Source organism: Anomaloglossus baeobatrachus, chromosome 1, assembly GCF_048569485.1.
Source record: "Anomaloglossus baeobatrachus isolate aAnoBae1 chromosome 1, aAnoBae1.hap1, whole genome shotgun sequence".
In the NCBI taxonomy this organism is placed as follows: domain Eukaryota; kingdom Metazoa; phylum Chordata; class Amphibia; order Anura; family Aromobatidae; genus Anomaloglossus; species Anomaloglossus baeobatrachus.
The window spans coordinates 669,074,130-669,092,430 of NC_134353.1; the positions used below are offsets into that span (position 1 = coordinate 669,074,130).

The window sequence follows — 18,301 nt, forward strand, 5'->3', positions numbered from 1 at the left end:
CAGCATCCCACCAAACATGTTACACGCAAGCGTCGAGCATGTTCTGCATAGGATGAACATGATCACCATGCATGATGGTGGCCATATTGAACAGTTATGCTAGTCTGTGGAACAATGTGACATCTCCAACTATCAGCACATGGTTTTGGGCCGCTCGCTCACTGTACCGCGCTACTTTTTGGTGGGGAGTTTTGATATAATTATTTGTAAAATGCCTTCAGTTTCCGCATGCCTTGACTAGCATACATACCAATTTTCAGCCAATTCTGTCTGCACACTGCTCCAAACACCTTAGGTTATTTTATGGCCACCTTGTATATAGGCTACATTTTAATTACCCTTGTATATAGGCTACATTCTAATTACCATTAATGGGTCCTGTGGATGTCAAGAACATCTGCTCAACTATAGGCTCAATGCATTCACAAGTTAAAAAAAAAAAAAATCTCCTCTTCCACAACATTGTTTTTTTTCTTTGTTTGTAGCAAGTTTCCCTAAAGTGAAAATTATTAAAAGAAACACTAAAAAAAAAAACCCTTAAAACCTGAATTGCAACAAATTTAATAAGTTAACAAAATACAAAAACACTGCTTGCCTAAAAAAAAAACAACAAAAACAAAACAAAATAAAACAGTGGGAAAAATATACACACGAATGGCCCTGCACATCTGGTCACACCAGGGACAATACCAAAAAAAAAAAACCAAAAAACAGACTTTTAAAACTTTATGTTCCCAGGTTCAAAAATGTTCCTTAAACCCTATGGAAAGTTACTTTCCTGGCCATAGGAAGAGGTTTTGGACTACAGCTGGTGAAAAATAAAAAAAGTGCACGTCACTTTATTGAGATGGATTTTTATGGACTCTGTTCCATACTTGGCATTGTTCAATCAAAAGGCTGCAAAAAAAGTTTCAAAAAAGGAAAAAAAAAACAACTCACCAAACAAGGAGCGAGTCTTGAAATATGCGCCGTTTTTAAATGCCTCAAATCTGTGTGAACATAGCCTTGAGTTTGAATGGTGGTGGCCCAACCAATGGGACCACAGCAGCTTTCTGAAGCATTGTGGCAGCCAGTGTTGGACTGGCTACCGGAGAAACTGCCAGTAATACCAGACTTGGTTGCGGTTACCTGCATTGAACTCCAGCGCTCTCACCTGAGCTCTTGTGTTCAGTCCGGCCTGTCTGCAGCTGTGACATGAACTGAACCGCAATTGCCAGGGAATCAGTCGGCGCTCGCGGTTCAGTCCTGCAAACCCTGAGTTCAGTCCAGACTGCACTCCGGAGCTAAGGTGAGAGCTTCGGAGTTCAAAGCAGGTAACCGCAGCCAGGCCTGGTATTACTGGAGGTTTCTCTGGTAGCCAGTCCGACACTGGTGGCAGCCAAGCACCAATGAAACCCATGCCCATCTCCAGGACATGGATCCCCCCAGTCCGACTAGTGCTCAATAGCACTGACCGTTTTGAACACAGTCAAGAAAATTGACTTCCGCGCTGCACTCCCTAGCAGTGAATGGAGAGAGCCGATGCATTGCTGCTACCTCTCATATCACTGTGGTTGGGGGAAGTAGTCAGAACAGGAAATAGAGAACCCTCACTCCAGATAGATTCTGGTTTCACCTACAGGGCCCACACTTGTTTCTCATTTATGGCATTGCTTACAGACATGCCATAATTGTCTACTGTAATACATTCCCTTTAAGAATAGGCTGTCTGTTAATTTAGCAGCACAAACCGCTTGAAGCTTTGCTACAATGTATTTTTCATAAAACACAATTATCAAGTCTTATGTACATAAATACAGAAAATTCTTTCCAAAATCTTGGCACAAGGTGGAAAGTTCGGCTCTTAACATACAAGTCAATTCTGTTGGAGGCAATAGATTCATGGGAACCCTAGGCAAGTTCTGGATTCAGCATTATCACTGTGGTAAGCCTCTTTTATAGGGTCCGTATATATATATAATCAGAACTTACCCTATGGCAGAGGTCAGCTCATCAGTAGTGCCCAAGGCGTCAAACACAAGGTTATCTTTAGGTCTCCGCTCTCCTGTGTATGTACTTGAGAAGCCTACAGAATAATACAATGTATTTCAATTATTTTGATAAGGATCAGCAATGAAACAAATCAGATACCCTAACAGAATAGCTTAAGAAGTAGACCTTTGTCGCCTGTTTTTGTGTAGATCTTTGGGATCTTCGCTGGTTTATTTTCTGGAGCAGAACTGAAAGAAAACATAACACAGGACAATGACAGTGAAATTGCTAGTAGAACGTGATTTTACATATGTAGTAACATATACATCACTAATTTAGTGCACAGTCATGCTTCGTCAATGCATGTTACAACATTAACCTACATAAAGGGAATGCATCATCAGAAAATCAGCTACTGGCTATATTAGGTTGAAAATCTGCAATTTACACAAGGGTCACTGGGGAGATTTTAGATTCTAACTTTCTTTTCTTTATAGAATAATTTTCAGAAGTCGCATTATCCTCACAGAGAGGATTATAATAGATGGTATACGCAGCTGATATCTTATTGTGATTGGTGGATCCTGTGTTAGGGTACCTTCACACTTTAGCGATGCAGCAGCGATCCGACCAGCGATCTGACCTGGTCAGGATCGCTGCTGCATCGCTACATGGTCGCTGGTGAGCTGTCAAACAGGCAGATCTCACCAGCGACCAGTGACCAGCCCCCAGCCAGCAGCGACGTGCAAGCGACGCTGCGCTTGCACGGAGCCGGCGTCTGGAAGCTGCGGACACTGGTAACTAAGGTAAACATCGGGTATGGTTACCCGATGTTTACCTTAGTTACCAGCTCACACCGCTTAACTTAGCGTGTGCAGGGAGCAGGAGCCGGCACTGGCAGCGTGAGAGCTGCGGAGGCTGGTAACGAAGGTAAATATCGGGTAACCACCTTGGTTACCCGATATTTACCTTGGTTACAGCTTACCGCAGGCTGTCAGACGCCGGCTCCTGCTCCCTGCACATTCAGGATTGTTGCTCTCTCGCTGTCACACACAGCGATGTGTGCTTATCAGCGGGAGAGCAACAATAAAAAAACGAACCAGCACTGTGTGTAACGAGCAGCGATCTCACAGCAGGGGCCAGATCGCTGCTCAGTGTCACACACAGCGAGATCGCTAATGAGGTCACAAAAACCGTGACTCAGCAGCGATCTCAGTAGCGATCTCGCTGTGTGTGAAGTACCCCTTATGTCACGGCTGACCCTGCTCCTCCTCCCTTCACAATACAAATGATGAGGTCTTAGTCAACCTATCGATGATAATAGATAGTGGATTTCCTGAAACAGGATGGGATGTAGGAGTCTATAACAGCCCTAGAGGCCAGTGGCAAAATAGTAACGTATCTATTTTTTTGAATTAACATAGATTAAGCTATCAAACAGTATGTAATTCCATCATGATATATTCCCTTTTAAATAGATTTTAAGCTAAATAAAACCTAATTCACTGAACAATAACAATGTATGTGCAAGTGCTTCAAGTCTCCATTTTCGAAGTATGTTTGCTGATCCATTCTTCTAGTAATCCAAAAGCTTAAAAAGTAAGCGATTATACAGCATTACCACATATGTCAAACATATCACTTGTTTGATAGGTCCAGTAAAAGACAACAAACCTTTGGCTATCAAGACATAAGATACAAGTATGCCACCTTACTACCTTAGCTTACAGATAAAACTTTTTGCATTCACTGTCACAAAGCATATTTCTTGACAATTCCTATATAAAGAAATAAAATTGCCAAACTTAGACCAGAGCACCCCTTTATGGCTATGTGCACACCTATCAGATTGCAACAGTGTGTTCTTTTGACGAAACGTGAACACTGCAGCCGATCAGCGTCCACTAATGGGTGTGCAAAGCTAAATGTGATGCCCCATTTAATGTTGGTGCCAAGGACATGGCGCTAAATAAGGAGGAACAACGCTGATTTGGGAAGTTTTTTTTTCTCCACCTCACAGTAATAAGCGGTTGTAGAAAAATGGACAACCTAGTTAATGAGATAATGTCCATATTAATCTGTATGCAGATATTGGGGGAGCAGGGGGAATTCCAAAATAGGTCATACCTGAGTGTGGAAGGGTGGGCAGAATTGGGGGCCATTACTGAATTGTCATAAAATGAAGAGTCAGTTGTGGGAGTTGTAAATCTTGCCATTACCGTCATCAGGGCCATCTTACATTCAGCCTTCCACCGAGGCGGCATTTCTCTTAGGGACGGGAGGAGGCTCTTGAGGAACAGCAGATCTCCATCCTCATTATCCCACTGTTGTCTCTGCTCTATGTGCCACATCTGGTCCTTCTGTTCCTCCCTGTATGACACCTGTTGTTCATGCATGTTGGATAGCATCATGAGGACATTATCTGTCAAATCAGTCACTTCCCTTTTGCTCTTCCTGGCCGTCTTTTCTTCTCTTCTAGGTCCCAGAACTGTCTGGTGGTGGAATGTATCCACAGTGTGGGCTATGAAGGATGGCTGGGATGGGCCTGGGAGAGGCACATCACTCTCCTCACCAGCAGTGGTGGCAGACTCCTCGAGTTCTGGTTCATAAGGAGGAGATGGAGGAGACTCTGAGTCAGATTCTCGCACATTGGTAGAAGACCTGGGAAGATAAATTATTTATATTTAAATTAATTGTTCCATAAAAACAATAGGAGCAAGTGAAGCAAGAACCACACATACTGCCTTTGCTCAGCAGCTTTCCGAAGAAATGCAAGGCATTCCATATAAGTGTAGGTTTTCCTTTTAGGGGCCATCACACCGCAAGGGACTTTTTTCTCCTCTGCCAGCTCCCGCATAAAACGGTCCCTAAGGGACCTCCATCTTGTTTGTATTTGCTTTTCTGTTGAAGACAAAGATTTGTGTGTCACAATTAAACCTGAAATTAGTAATGATACAACAGGCATACCTTTTTGACAAGGAGGTGTGAATCAAAGCCTGTGTATATAGGAGGAAGGAAGAGGGGGACAGCTGGACAGGCAAACATCTGATGTCTATATGGACTGCTCAACATCAGGCCAAATGAGTAAAGTTGCTTTCACTTGTGTTATTACCTACGTTCCCTGGTCCTGTCAGAGCTTGTGTCCAAAGCCTCCTGCAAAATGGGTTTCGGAAAAATGCGCCGATGGGGCCATTGACTATCATGGAGCAGATGGAGTCTAATACATCTGGGTGTCCGCCTGCAGAAAGCGTATACGCCCCAAAATGGTGCAAGACAGAGGACAAGGTGACTCAGTCTGCTCCATTACAGTCAATTGTCCTGTCAGCGCATGCGTCCGAAACTCGTTTTGCGGGGGAATTCGGACAGAGACCCTGACGGGACAAGTGAACGTAGGTAATAACCCATGTGAAGGGTTCCTTAATCAACAGTAAGTGAGCGTTGCTGCCACACTCACTTCCTGTTGATTGTTCGTTTGGCTTGAAGGCGGGAAGACAGAAGCTGGAACTCATTGGACACGGGCTTACATGATGTCACTACCCCACACAAGCCCCAAAACCGCTGGAAAAGTGCCGGTACGAGAGGAGAGTATAGTTTCTAATATTTTACCTGGGGGAATCGTGGAATCAGAAGGGGTTGTCCTAGTAGTGGACAACCCCTTTAAGAATACCTATCAATGGGAAAGTAACTATGGTCACCATTACATTTTGTGAATGGACAGAAGACCTTAATTGAAGATATCTTAAAAAATAAAAAAAAAATTGTGATCTCTGTAAATCATACTCATTTATCAACTGATTAAGAGAGAACTGTATATTCTGGTCATAAAGAACACCTAGTAAAAGGACGATTTTAGTGTTACAAAATTGAGAGGATGGGTGAGACACCAAGGATGGAAAATAAGGGTTCTTCCATAAACGCATGTCCACTAAAATATGAATGAAATTTGACACTGGTCTCGCCTGTCTCCAGATTAACTATGCCAACTTCAGCTCCAACAATCCTAGCAGACAACTGTTTGCCGCTATAGCTAAGTGACTTTCCGAATTTGGCAGTTGAAAACCCGGCATCCAACTGCTTAATGCCTTTAGCTGGCTTGCTAATAAAGAAAAATATCTGGCAAAGCTGCACCCTGAAGCTGTTTGGGTCTTTGAACGGTAGATAATTTAAGTTTGGGCTGAGAACTGCCCTACACAAATGACAACGCTAGAAAGTTAAATGTTGTGAAAAACGATTTAGGGATACGTACTGTACTGCAAAATATAACAGAATTTTGGCAATATCATCATCCCGCACTGATAAAGGTAGTTTTCCCCAGAGATTAAACTTTAGTTTGGCATAATCTAATAGTGGCAGAATATTAGAAGAGAGATCCCTTTTACGGTCTTGAAAAATGTTAATCCCTAAATATTTAAAGTGTTAAGCACTGGTACACGTAACAGTGAATCTAAATGGGTAGAGGGCCCTCATGAAAGAGGCATTAGTAGAGATAAAGTGCCCCGACCTAGTCCATAAAAATGATTATGTCATTGGCGTATAACCTAATAGTTTCCGTCTGATCAGATATAGATACGTATTTTAATAGTGAATGCTTCAATAGCCAGAGCAAATGAAGTGGGCAAGAGGGCACAGGCCTGACAAGTTCTTCTTTCGAGCAAGAAGGTTGCAGATGGAAGTCAGATCACCACTACCTTAGCTTTAGGAGCCACATATAGTGTATTGTAGAATATTATTTTGCTATTTTGGGATTATAAACCTTTTTTCCAGGTACTAATTCCCCTTCTCCTCATCTGCCTGCATATAACTAATCTCACATGCCTGTAGATTCCGCATATTTTCACATACCATACAGCACTTTCTCCTTCCGACAGAAGTCATCCCATCCCGGAACCAGAGCTTGGAAAATAGACTCCCATATACGCCGGGTGACAATGCGGTCGGAGTGTCCTGGATCCGTCTGATCCCACAGAGGGGGGTTCTTCTTCACCATTTCAATCAAGTGATGAACATTGATGGGAAGCTTTTCACCTCCACTCCGGTGTTCTTTCTTGCGGCCCTATATTACAGAAATGGTTTAAAGTCTCTATACTATATTAGTAACAAAAAACGACAGATCATTTATGGAAAATTACCCGCGGCCATTCCCACGATTGGTCTTGGCTGTCATCCTGGAAACCATAAAAAGTACAGTAAAATATATAAATAATGCAGTGAATGTGTTTGGTAATTATATTGTACGGCAGGAATTACCCAGCTGTGATCGCGTTTGCGGTCTCTGCTCATCCTTATGATCTCTTCTTTCTTCGGTCTTGTCTCGTCAATTCACGTTCCTCTGAATGTTTCCAAACAACCCCACACCCTCCCCTCACTTCCTCATCCTGGACAAAAAAAAATACAGATGATGATGGCTTGTCATCTGTTTTACAACCGCTCTCATCATGTGTCAACCCCCAACCATGTCTAGCACTCTGTGCTTTCAGGATTTCACTGAATGTAGGTGTGCACATAGCCATAGCCAAGACCACCGATCAAATTTATTTATTTACATATGTAACACAGTAAGCTGCAGGGCACCAACGCAGGAGGATACGTGATCTGTGCAGTGTCCATATCTGCAATCACAGGAATTTTCCAAAAATGCATATCTGACATAAAAATTAGCTTACAATAATATAAAATAAATATCAGTACAAGCACAGCTCCATTATGCACTGCTGGTCCCATTTATGAGGCCACAGAGATGACACATCTACATGTGACAGCTGCAGTCAATCACTGGTAGCAGCAGTGACCTGCACCCTTATTTAGAAGGAACTGTACAGTGAATAATTCTGTGAAAGTAACAAGCCTGGTGCCAGAGATGCTCTGTGGTCACCGCAGGCGGTAGGCCTGTATGTGTACAGGTAATGTCACAGTGGATTACACTCCCAGAGTAATGGATGAGACTTTACTAACTTCATCCACATCCTGCAGACTGTCATATCTGCAGAGTATCAATTCCTGTTGCGGGTTTTCACTTCTTTCAATGCAGTGAGATGGAATCAGCATCACAATATACAATGCAATGGGTATCATTCTGTGCTGACAGAGCCCTTTAATATCACTTTGCAGAAATCAGTTTGAGTGTATACTTTTTAGAACAGGTAATATCTGAACAATAGACCCCAATAGGCGCATAACAGTACAAGGCCTTGTGCGCACTAGAAAATGGAATATTCTTAAGAAAATTCCACAGGCTCTGAAAGATTTCTGCATCCGTGGAAAAAAAAAAACACACCGAAATCCGCATGCGTTTTGGTGCAGTTTTTCCGCAGGTTGGTACATGTGTTTTAATGCATTCAATGCAATAAAGCACATTGAAGAAGAAAAAAAAAGAGAATTTTGTTTACTTACCGTAAATTCTTTTTCTTATAGTTCCGTATTGGGAGACCCAGACCATGGGTGTATAGCTTCTGCCTCCGGAGGACACACAAAGTACTACACTAAAAAGTGTAGCTCCTCCCTCTGAGCTTATACACCCCCTGGTGAGCAGACCCAGCCAGTTTAGTGCAAAAGCTGAAGGAGAATAGCCACCCACAAGTAGAACAGAGTAAGAGCCGGAACAACCGGAGACTCTGTCCACGACAACAGCCGGTGATAACACACGGAACAAGGAAATTGCCAACAAACAACAGGGAGGGTGCTGGTTCTCCCAATACGGAACTATAAGAAAAAGAATTTACGGTAAGTAAACAAAATTCTCTTTTTCTTTATCGTTCCTTTGGGAGACCCAGACCATGGGACGTTCCAAAGCAGTCCCTGGGTGGGATTAAAACAGAAAAACTAAGAAGTAGGCAGAACCTAACTTCACAAATGGGCGACAGCCGCCTGAAGGATGCGTCTGCCCAAGCTCGCATCTGCCGAAGCATGAGCATGCACTTGGTAGTGCTTCGAGAAGGTATGCAGGCTAGTCCAGACTTGTTGAGCCGTAGCCTGGTGCCTGAAAGCCCAAGAGGCACCGACAGCTCTGGTCGAATGTGCCTTGATCCCCGGCGGGGGAGGCACCTGAGTACTCTGGTAGGCGTCCGAAATGGTCGATCTAATCCAACGGGCTAAGGTCGGCTTAGAAGCAGGGAGGCCCTTGCGCCGACCTGTGGTTAGCACAAAAAGAGAAGTGCACCGCCTAAGCGCAGCGGTGCGAGACACATAGATCCGGAGAGCACGCACCAGATCTAGAGTATGCAGCGCTTTTTCAAAGCGATGAACAGGAGCCGGACAGAAGGAAGGTAGGGTAATGTCCTGGTTAAGGTGGAAAGGAGAGACCACCTTAGGAAGAAAGTCCGGAGTCGGACGGAGAACCACCTTGTCTTGATGAAAAACCAAAAAAGGTGACTCCGAAGAGAGCGCAGCCAAATCAGAGACTCTCCTGAGGGAAGTTATGGCCACCAGAAAGGCCACCTTCTGAGAAAGACAATACAAAGAAACCTCCCTAAGAGGCTCAAAAGGGGGTTTCTGCAAAACCGTCCAAGTTAAGGTCCCAGGGATCCAAGGGCCGCCGGTAAGGTGGAATGATGTGAGACGCGCCTTGCATGAAGGTGCGGACCTGAGCCAGCCGAGCGAGACGCCGCTGGAACAGAACTGACAGAGCTGAGACCGGACTGTAGAAAAGACAGAAGGGTCGGCAAGGAGAATGGCCAAGGAGGATGGTCGGTAGAGCGACACCAGGACAGGAAAATTTTCCAAGTCCTGTGATAGATCTTAGCGGAGGAAGACTTACGGGCCCGAGTCATAGTGGAGATGACTTCAGGAGGAATACCAGAAGCCGTCAAAATCCAGGACTCAAGAGCCACGCCGTCAATTTGAGAGCCGCAGAATTCGGGCGGAAAAACGGACTTTGCGAGAGTAGGTCTGGACGGTCCGGGAGATGCGACGGCATCTCTACGGACAGATGGAGCAGGTCTGGATACCAAGCTCGCCTGGGCCAGTCCGGTGCAATGAGGATGACTCGACGGCCCTCCATTCTGATCTTGCGCAGGACTCTGGGCAAGAGAGCTAGAGGGGGAAACACGTACGACAGACGAAACTGGGACCAGTCTTGAACCAGAGTGTCCGCGGCGAAGGCCTGAGGATCGTGGGAGCGAGCCACGTAAACAGGAACTTTGTTGTTGTGACGGGATGCCATTAGGTCCACGTCCGGAGTGCCCCATTTGCGGCAGATTGACTGAAACACTGCCGGGTGCAGGGACCACTCGCCACCGTCCACGGTTTGACGGCTGAAATAATCTGCCTCCCAGTTTTCCACGCCTGGGATGTGGACTGCGGATATGGTGGACTTGGAGTCCTCCGCCCATTGAAGGATGCGTTGTACCTCCAACATTGCCAGGCGGCTGCGTGTCCCGCCTTGGTGATTGATGTAGGCAACCGCTGTCGCGTTGTCTGACTGGACTCGAATGTGCCGGCCCGCCAACAGGTGGTGAAAAGCTAGGAGAGCTAGAAGCACAGCTCTGGTTTCCAGCACATTGATTGAAAGGGCTGACTCGGACGGAGTCCAAGTGCCCTGCGCTCTGTGGTGGAGACATACCGCTCCCCAGCCGGATAGACTGGCATCCGTGGTGAGAATCACCCAGGACGGGGCCAGGAAGGAGCGCCCTTGGGACAGGGAGAGGGGCCGAAGCCACCACTGAAGAGGGCTCCTGGTCGGTGGCGACAGAGCCACTAACCTGTGTAAGGAGGAAGGCCGCTTGTCCCAACAGCGGAGAATGTCCAGCTGCAGGGGGCGCAGATGGAACTGGGCAAATGGGACAGCTTCCATTGACGCCACCATTTGACCCAGCACCTGCATCAGACGCCTGAGGGAAGAACGGCGGGGCCTCAGCAGAGAGCGCACTGCCAGTTGGAGGGACTGCTGTTTGACTAAGGGCAACTTCACAAGTGCCGGCAAAGTCTCGAACTGCATCCCTAGGTACGTGAGACTCTGGGTCGGAGTCAGAGTGGATTTGGGTAGATTGACCAGCCACCCGAATTGAGCTAGAGTGGCGAGAGTGAGCGAGACAATCCGCTGACAGTCTGCGCTGGATGAAGCCTTGACTAGAAGGTCGTCCAGGTAAGGAAGCACTGCCAACCCCTGGAGGTGCAGAACCGCAATCACTGCTGCCATGACCTTGGTGAATACCCGAGGGGCCGTGGCTAACCCGAAGGGGAGAGCCACGAATTGGAAATGATCTTCTCCTATTGCAAAACGTAGCCAACGCTGGTGTGAAACTGCAATTGGCACATGCAGATAGGCATCTCTGATGTCGATGGATGCCAGGAAATCCCTTTGGGTCATTGAGGCAATGACTGATCGCAGAGACTCCATGCGAAAGTGCCGCACCTGAACATGCTTGTTGAGAAGCTTGAGATCCAGGATGGGCCGGAAGGTACCGTCCTTTTTGGGAACTAGGAAGAGATTTGAGTAGAAACCTCTGAACCGTTCCCGGGCGGGAACCGGTACAATTACTCCGTTGGCCTGCAAGGATGCCACGGTATGAGAGAAGGCGGCGGCCTTGGAGCAAGGGGGAGTTGAGAGAAAAAATCTGTTTGGCGGGCTGGAAGAGAATTCTATCCTGTAGCCGTGGGAGATGATGTCTCTCACCCACTGATCGGAGACGTGTTGAAACCAAGCGTCGCCAAAGTGGGAGAGCCTGCCACCGACTAAGGACGTCGCCGGAGCGGGCAGAGAGTCACGAGGAGGCTGCCTTAGTGGCAGCACCTCCTGCGGTCTTCTGTGGACGCGCTTTTGGGCGCCAGTTGGATTTCTGGTCCTTGGCTGAGTTAGCGGACGAGGCCGAGGGCTTAGAGGACGACCAGTTGGAGGAACGAAAGGAGCGAAACCTCGACTGATTCCTACCCTGGGCAGGTTTCCTGGTTTTGGTTTGTGGCATGGAAGTACTCTTCCCGCCAATAGCTTCCTTAATAATTTCATCCAGCTGTTCGCCGAACAGCCGGGACCCAGCAAAAGGGAGCCCAGCAAGGTACTTCTTAGAAGAAGCATCTGCCTTCCACTCTCGAAGCCACAAGATCCTGCGGATAACGAGGGAATTAGCCGAAGCCACCGCAGTGCGGTGACAAGCCTCCAGCATGGCAGACATGGCATAAGATGAAAAAGCTGAAGCTTGAGAAGTTAAGGCAACCATTTCGGGCATAGATTCCCTGGTGAGGGAATGCATCTCCTCTAGAGAAGCAGAGATGGCTTTGAGAGCCCACACTGCTGCAAAAGTCGGGGAAAACGCGGCCCCCGCCGCTTCATACACGGATTTGGCCAGAAAGTCAATCTGACGGTCAGTGGAATCCTTAAGGGAGGTGCCATCAGCCACCGACACAACGGTCCGGGCTGAGAGCCTAGATACCGGAGGGTCTACCTTTGGGGAATGAGCCCACTCCTTGACCACCTCAGGTGGAAAGCGAAAACGGTCATCAGAACCACGCTTTGGGAAGCGTTTGTCAGGACAGGCCCTGGGCTTGGTCACAGCGGCCTGAAAACTGGAGTGGTTAAAGAACACACTCTTTGCTCTCTTAGGCGAGGTAAACTGGTGCTTTTCTGCCAGAGAGGGTTGCTCCTCTGATACTGGGGGATTGAGATCCAGTACAGAATTAATGGAAGCAATCAAGTCACTAAGATCTGAGTCACCCTCGGACAGATCAATGGGGTACATGGAGTTAGCCTCCGAGCCCCCTGTAAAGGCATCCTCCTCATCCTATGAGTCAGCTCTTGAATCAGAGCCGCGGGAGGAGGGAGAGGGAGCCCTGCGTCTCCTCTTAGGAGGACGGGGTCTGGGCCCTGATGATGAATCCTCTGTGAGCTCCGGTCCTAAGGGACCCTTAGCAGTAGAGGCACCCTGTGAAGGGGGCTGATGCATATTCATCAAAGTCCTGGACAGAAGTCCCATGGACTCAGCAAAAGACTGGGAGATAGACCTAGAAAAGGATTCTACCCAAGCCGGGGGTTCAGCCACAGGTGCAGGAGCAGCCTGAGAGACCACTGGGGGTGAGACTCCAGGCTGTGGCACCGCCAAGTTAGAGCAGACATCACAATGTGGATAGGTGCTCGGTTCAGGCAGCAGGAGCTTACATGCAGCGCATACAGTATAAAGCTTTGGAGCCTTGCTCCTCGTGTGAGACATGCTGCTGGAGTGGGGGCTCTGCAAGAGAATGAACCCCAGAGAGTATATACAGAGGTTCACAACCAGAGACCGGTTGTGGCTTACCAGACCGCTGGAGCGGTGTTGTGTGCCCTCCAGATCCCGAAGCCCGGACCCCCAAGCACAGCACCTCAGCAGGGATGCAGAGTGCAGACCAGCGCCGAGTGAACTCTGTCTGAGAAAATGGCCGCCGGAGCGAAGAGAGGGGGTGGGACTTGGCTTGGAGAGCGGGATCTGGAGGGCCATAGAGACCTACAGGGGAGGAGACACGCACAGCAGTGGGGAGTGTCCCTCCCCTGTGCAGAACGGCCACCGGGAGGAGCCGAGCCTGTCCCTCTGCATGAGTGACATGCGAGGGCAGTGAACAGAAACTAGGCCTCCGGCAAAGCCGGGGCCTAAATTTGAGCGGCGAGGCCAACGCGCAGGCACCATCGGCGCGGTCTCGGGCGATAGCTAGAGAACCCGCCGGAAATGCCAATAAATACAGTAAGCACACTCTCCCCAAACAATAAAGCACAGGGACCCCCAATATATAAACGTCTCGGGTACTTAGCTGCTGAGACACAGGGCCAGGTCCCTGGGGATGAGTGCTCTGGTCCAGCAGGGTCCTGAAGGGCTGCGGATGGAGACCGGTCTCCTGCCAGGCAGGGAAACCGTGCTGGCTCCCACTTCAAGCCAGAGCCCAGGAGGGATGGTGAAGGAGCACGGCATGTAAGGCTCCAGGCTTGGAAATCAACCTTACAACACCGCCGACACAGTGGGGTGAGAAGGGACATGCCGGGGGTCCAGACGTGGACCCGCACTTCTTCAATCTCATTCCAAAAAGGAAAAAATCATATGAGAATGCATGTGTGGATGTATGCCTCCTGAACACAAAGCGATAAACTGGCTGGGTCTGCTCACCAGGGGGTGTATAAGCTCAGAGGGAGGAGCTACACTTTTAAGTGTACTACTTTGTGTGTCCTCCGGAGGCAGAAGCTAAACACCCATGGTCTGGGTCTCCCAAAGGAACGATAAAGAAAAGGGTAATTTCCTTCTGAGATAGATAAATAGATAGATAGAAGGCTAGATAGATAATGGATAGATAGAGGAATAGATAAATCGATAGAGGACAGATCAATCAATAGATAGAGTCCCTGTGAGGACACACTGCAGTTCTCACGAGCGGTAATGTGTTCACATTACCAACCGTGAGAAATGACCTGTAGTTACCTCTGCAGTCTTGTTACGAGGCTGCATTAAGTACAGTGCGTCAGACGCGGCTGAATGCAAGCGTCGTGGGATCTGTGTGGATTACGCCGGAGCTGTGTGCTGGGAGGGGTTAATAAAGTGGTGAAAGAGGGGGCTTTTTTGTGTTTTCTTTAAAATAAAGGATTTTTCAGTGTGTGTGTTTATTCACTTTACTTACGGGTTAATCATGTAAGCTGTCTGATAGACGCTGCCGTGATTAAGCCTGGACTTCGTGGCAGCAATCCACTGCCATTAACTCATAATTACCATGATTGCCACCGCATCACAGCAATCTGGAAGAGCCGGGGACACTCCGGGACTGTCGCATAATGGATGCAACAGTCCCGGGGCAGCTGCGGGCTGATATTCTCGGCTGCGGGGGGCATTAACCCTGGCCCTCGCCCTCCCCAGCCTGAAAATACCGGGCCACCGCTGTGTGCTTACCTCGGATGGACGGTAAAAAAATACAGCGGAGCCCACATTTTTTTTTGTTTTTTTATTTTTAATATGTATGTTTGATTTCTATGTGTATTCTATATGTCTGTGTGTGAGTGTGATGTGTGTGTATTCTATGTCTGTGATGTGTATGTTTACTCTGCTCCGCTTCCTCTTCCTGTCATAACAACATCACTTCCCTGCAAAACGCAGGCAGTGCTGAACATTATGTCCTGAAAAAGGCAAAATACCGCAGGGAATAACGCAGGAAAACGCAGTGAACCGCACAGAATTTGCTGCCCGCGTTATTCCCTGCGGGATTTCACGATTACATTGGAGTCAATGGAGTGAAATCCCACAGCGATGTGCGGAAAAGAAGTGTCATGCAATTCTTTTTGCTGCGTGAATCCCGCAGCAAAACCTGTAGCTGTCAAAATCCGCATAGTGCGCACAGGATTTTTTTTTCCCCCATAGGTTTTTCTGGTGAATCACTGCAGAAACGTTCTGAACATTTTGTGCAGTTAAACATGCGGCAAATCCGCAGGAAATCCGCGGAAAAATCCGCCTAGTGCGCACAGGGCCTTAGAGGAGCATATGACAAGTCATTTGAGCTTCATCCAGAAAACTTTAACGACTTTCACCGGATTTTTATTCGTGTCATCTGTGTGTCCAGTTTTTACATCCTTTTTCATACATTTCCATTAAACACTGTACATGATCAAATAGTTTCCCAGATTAATAATAAAAGTGTATCTGTAAAGATGAGATGCCACATAGATGTTCTGTTTGGGACCCTATTTTTTTTATAAACCCATAGAGTTGAATGGGTGAAGCTCATCTGAGAGTCAGAAGAGACAGACCGAGAGAGGGGGGGGGGAACCCTCCTCCATGTGAACAGCCTCAATCAATAACATGGGTGAGTGACCCCAATTTGTACGCTGCCTGCAGGAGCCCCCAGGGTGTAAGCTCACACCCACTAAGCTCCTAGTATCACGACCCTCTGAACCATTGCTTGCAGGGTTATTTCCAGTAAAATAACAAATGTGGAGCATCACTTCTTATTGTGCGGTTCCTCTATTACTCCTCCTGGATATTGGGGAATGTTCTTATGATTCTCCTCCTGGGTGGGGTGACGCTGCAGTCTGACACGGGCAGCCCTGATTGGACAGTCAGGGACACACCCCCTAGTAACACCCAACTGTCAACTGATTCAGAGCTGCCCAGGAGGAGTAACAGAGGGACAGCACAACTCCGGGAGAAGAAGCCAGATCCCAAATAGGTCATCTGGAATCCCAGCACTACACCCGGCGTGTCAGGCAGCAGCAGATCCTGAGTGGCTCCGTGTCATCAGTGGATCTAGTGACAAGTCCTCGCACTTTTCTATTTCCTCCTCTTTGGGTTTTCCCTATTTCCTGATTGTAAGCTCTTGTGGGCAGGACCCTCACGTCTCTGAGCCATTAGTTTCCATTCTAGAGGTGCTGTATAAAGAGTGAGTAAAACGTAACATAAAGCGGCTATATACCAGCAGGTGCCTATCTGGGGGGTCACTGAGCTCGGGTCCCCTAGCACTACTCAGTCACAGCCCATAGTGGATGAGGAATGGACCAGGGAAGCTCTGTGCGCAATGTAGGCTGTATCAGGATATACCGTAGGAAGCGCGGGCACACCGGACACAGCCAGCACGCGCTGTAATACGCACGCGGATCTCACCTCCCCTCCACGCCCTTACTACCATACAGACGCCCTCCCAGGGTCACTCCTCGCACGGCTCTCCGGAATAACAAGCGAGCGGCTGCCATCACTCCACACACCGCCCACACCTCGTCCGTACCCTATTGGTCGGGAAGCTCTGGCTAGGTCACACAATCGCTCTGTGATTGGCGCTGCTGCACGCACATTTTTGATGATTGGAAGGGAGAAGTGGGTGTGGCCTCAGCGTATTGGCAGAAAAAGCGGAAGTCGAGTGGCTCATGCTGATTGGTGGAGTGCGAGTGCGTTATGCGGGTACTGATTGGTTTGTCGTTGTGTGGGTGGAGCTCCCGGTGCATGCTGTTTTGGAGATGTGAGGTGGTGTTCGTTTCAAGAACTGTGACAGCCGGACTGCAGGTAATTGCCCGGGGCTCTAACGTGCATGTGATGCGCCTGCGCCACCCCCTGGTTCCCTGCACAGCTATGATTGTGACATATACTGCAGATCTAGAGCCCTACACAGCTGAGATGGTGAGATGTGCTGCAGATCTACACCCTTGCACAACTAAGATGGTGAGATGTGCTGCAGTGCTACACTCCTGCACTGCTGAGATGTGCTGCAGAGCTACACTCCTGCACAGCTGAGATGTGCTGCAGAGCTACACTCCTGCACGGCTGAGATGTGCGGCAGTGCTACACTCCTGCACGGCTGAGATGTGCGGCAGTGCTACACTCCTGCACGGCTGAGATGTGCGGCAGTGCTACACTCCTGCACGGCTGAGATGTGCGGCAGTGCTACACTCCTGCACGGCTGAGATGTGCGGCAGTGCTACACTCCTGCACGGCTGAGATGTGCGGCAGAGCTACACTCCTGCACGGCTGAGATGTGCGGCAGTGCTACACTCCTGCACGGCTGAGATGTGCGGCAGTGCTACACTCCTGCACGGCTGAGATGTGCTGCAGAGCTACACTCCTGCACGGCTGAGATGTGCGGCAGTGCTACACTCCTGCACGGCTGAGATGTGCTGCAGAGCTACACTCCTGCACGGCTGAGATGTGCGGCAGTGCTACACTCCTGCACGGCTGAGATGTGCGGCAGTGCTACACTCCTGCACGGCTGAGATGTGCGGCAGTGCTACACTCCTGCACGGCTGAGATGTGCTGCAGAGCTACACTCCTGCACTGCTGAGATGTGCTGCAGAGCTACACTCCTGCACTGCTGAGATGTGCTGCAGAGCTACACTCCTGCACTGCTGAGATGTGCTGCAGAGCTACACTCCTGCACTGCTGAGATGTGCTGCAGAGCTACACTCCTGCACTGCTGAGATGTGCTGCAGAGCTACACTCCTGCACTGCTGAGATGTGCGGCAGAGCTACACTCCTGCACTGCTGAGATGTGCTGCAGAGCTACACTCCTGCACTGCTGAGATGGTGAGATGTGCTGCAGTGTTACATTCCTGCACAGCTGAGAGATGCTGCAGATCATTCCTGACCTTGGGATCAGGCACAACTGAGTCACTTAATGAATCATGGAGAACTGTATAAAAGTGGGGACAAGCTGGAGATGAGTGCATGGGGAAACTATGGGTGCTGGGTACACAGAAATGCCCTGAGCTCAAGAGAAAACCCTGGTTTCCACATCTGTAGGGTACGAGGATTCGTGCACATGTAATCCGCACCCAATGATGTCACTACCAGGAAGTCAGAAAACAAAATGGCTTTTTTTATAGGAAGAGACCCCAGAGACGAAAAACAAAGTGTCACAAACGCAATGAAAGCACCGCCAATAAACTAAGGTGCGGAGATGGTGCAGAACTTCT

General features: G+C 48.5%; 2 protein-coding genes across 6 annotated transcripts in view; one reads left to right on the forward strand and one right to left on the reverse strand.

Moving 5' to 3' along the window:
- Positions 1-16,469, reverse strand: part of MMAB (metabolism of cobalamin associated B) — a 48,168-nt gene extending 31,699 nt beyond the window's left edge. For 2 of the 3 annotated variants that reach the window (XR_012751975.1, XM_075341718.1), the window contains exons 1-8: positions 16,315-16,466; positions 7,219-7,346; positions 7,101-7,136; positions 6,814-7,024; positions 4,713-4,872; positions 4,099-4,632; positions 2,158-2,219; positions 1,972-2,065 (exon numbers count right to left, since the gene is read on the reverse strand). Coding sequence is in view for 2 of the 3 variants with exons in the window: in XM_075341718.1 (XP_075197833.1) it covers positions 1,972-2,065; positions 2,158-2,219; positions 4,099-4,632; positions 4,713-4,872; positions 6,814-7,024; positions 7,101-7,136; positions 7,219-7,251 (1,130 nt within the window). In the remaining variant the exon portion in view is untranslated. Of the gene's footprint in view, positions 1-1,971; positions 2,066-2,157; positions 2,220-4,098; positions 4,633-4,712; positions 4,873-6,813; positions 7,025-7,100; positions 7,137-7,218; positions 7,347-16,314 lie in introns of all 3 variants that reach the window. The other variant, XM_075341719.1, reaches the window with a different exon arrangement.
- Positions 16,470-16,818: 349 nt separating this feature from the next.
- The window catches only part of MVK (mevalonate kinase), a 55,987-nt gene continuing 54,504 nt past the window's right edge, over positions 16,819-18,301 (forward strand). Inside the window, exon 1 of one of the 3 annotated variants that reach the window (XM_075341720.1) lies at positions 16,819-16,898. The gene's annotated coding sequence lies outside the window, so the exon portion shown is untranslated. Of the gene's footprint in view, positions 16,899-16,981; positions 17,055-18,301 lie in introns of those variants that run through there. The other 2 variants (XM_075341722.1, XM_075341721.1) reach the window with 2 other exon arrangements.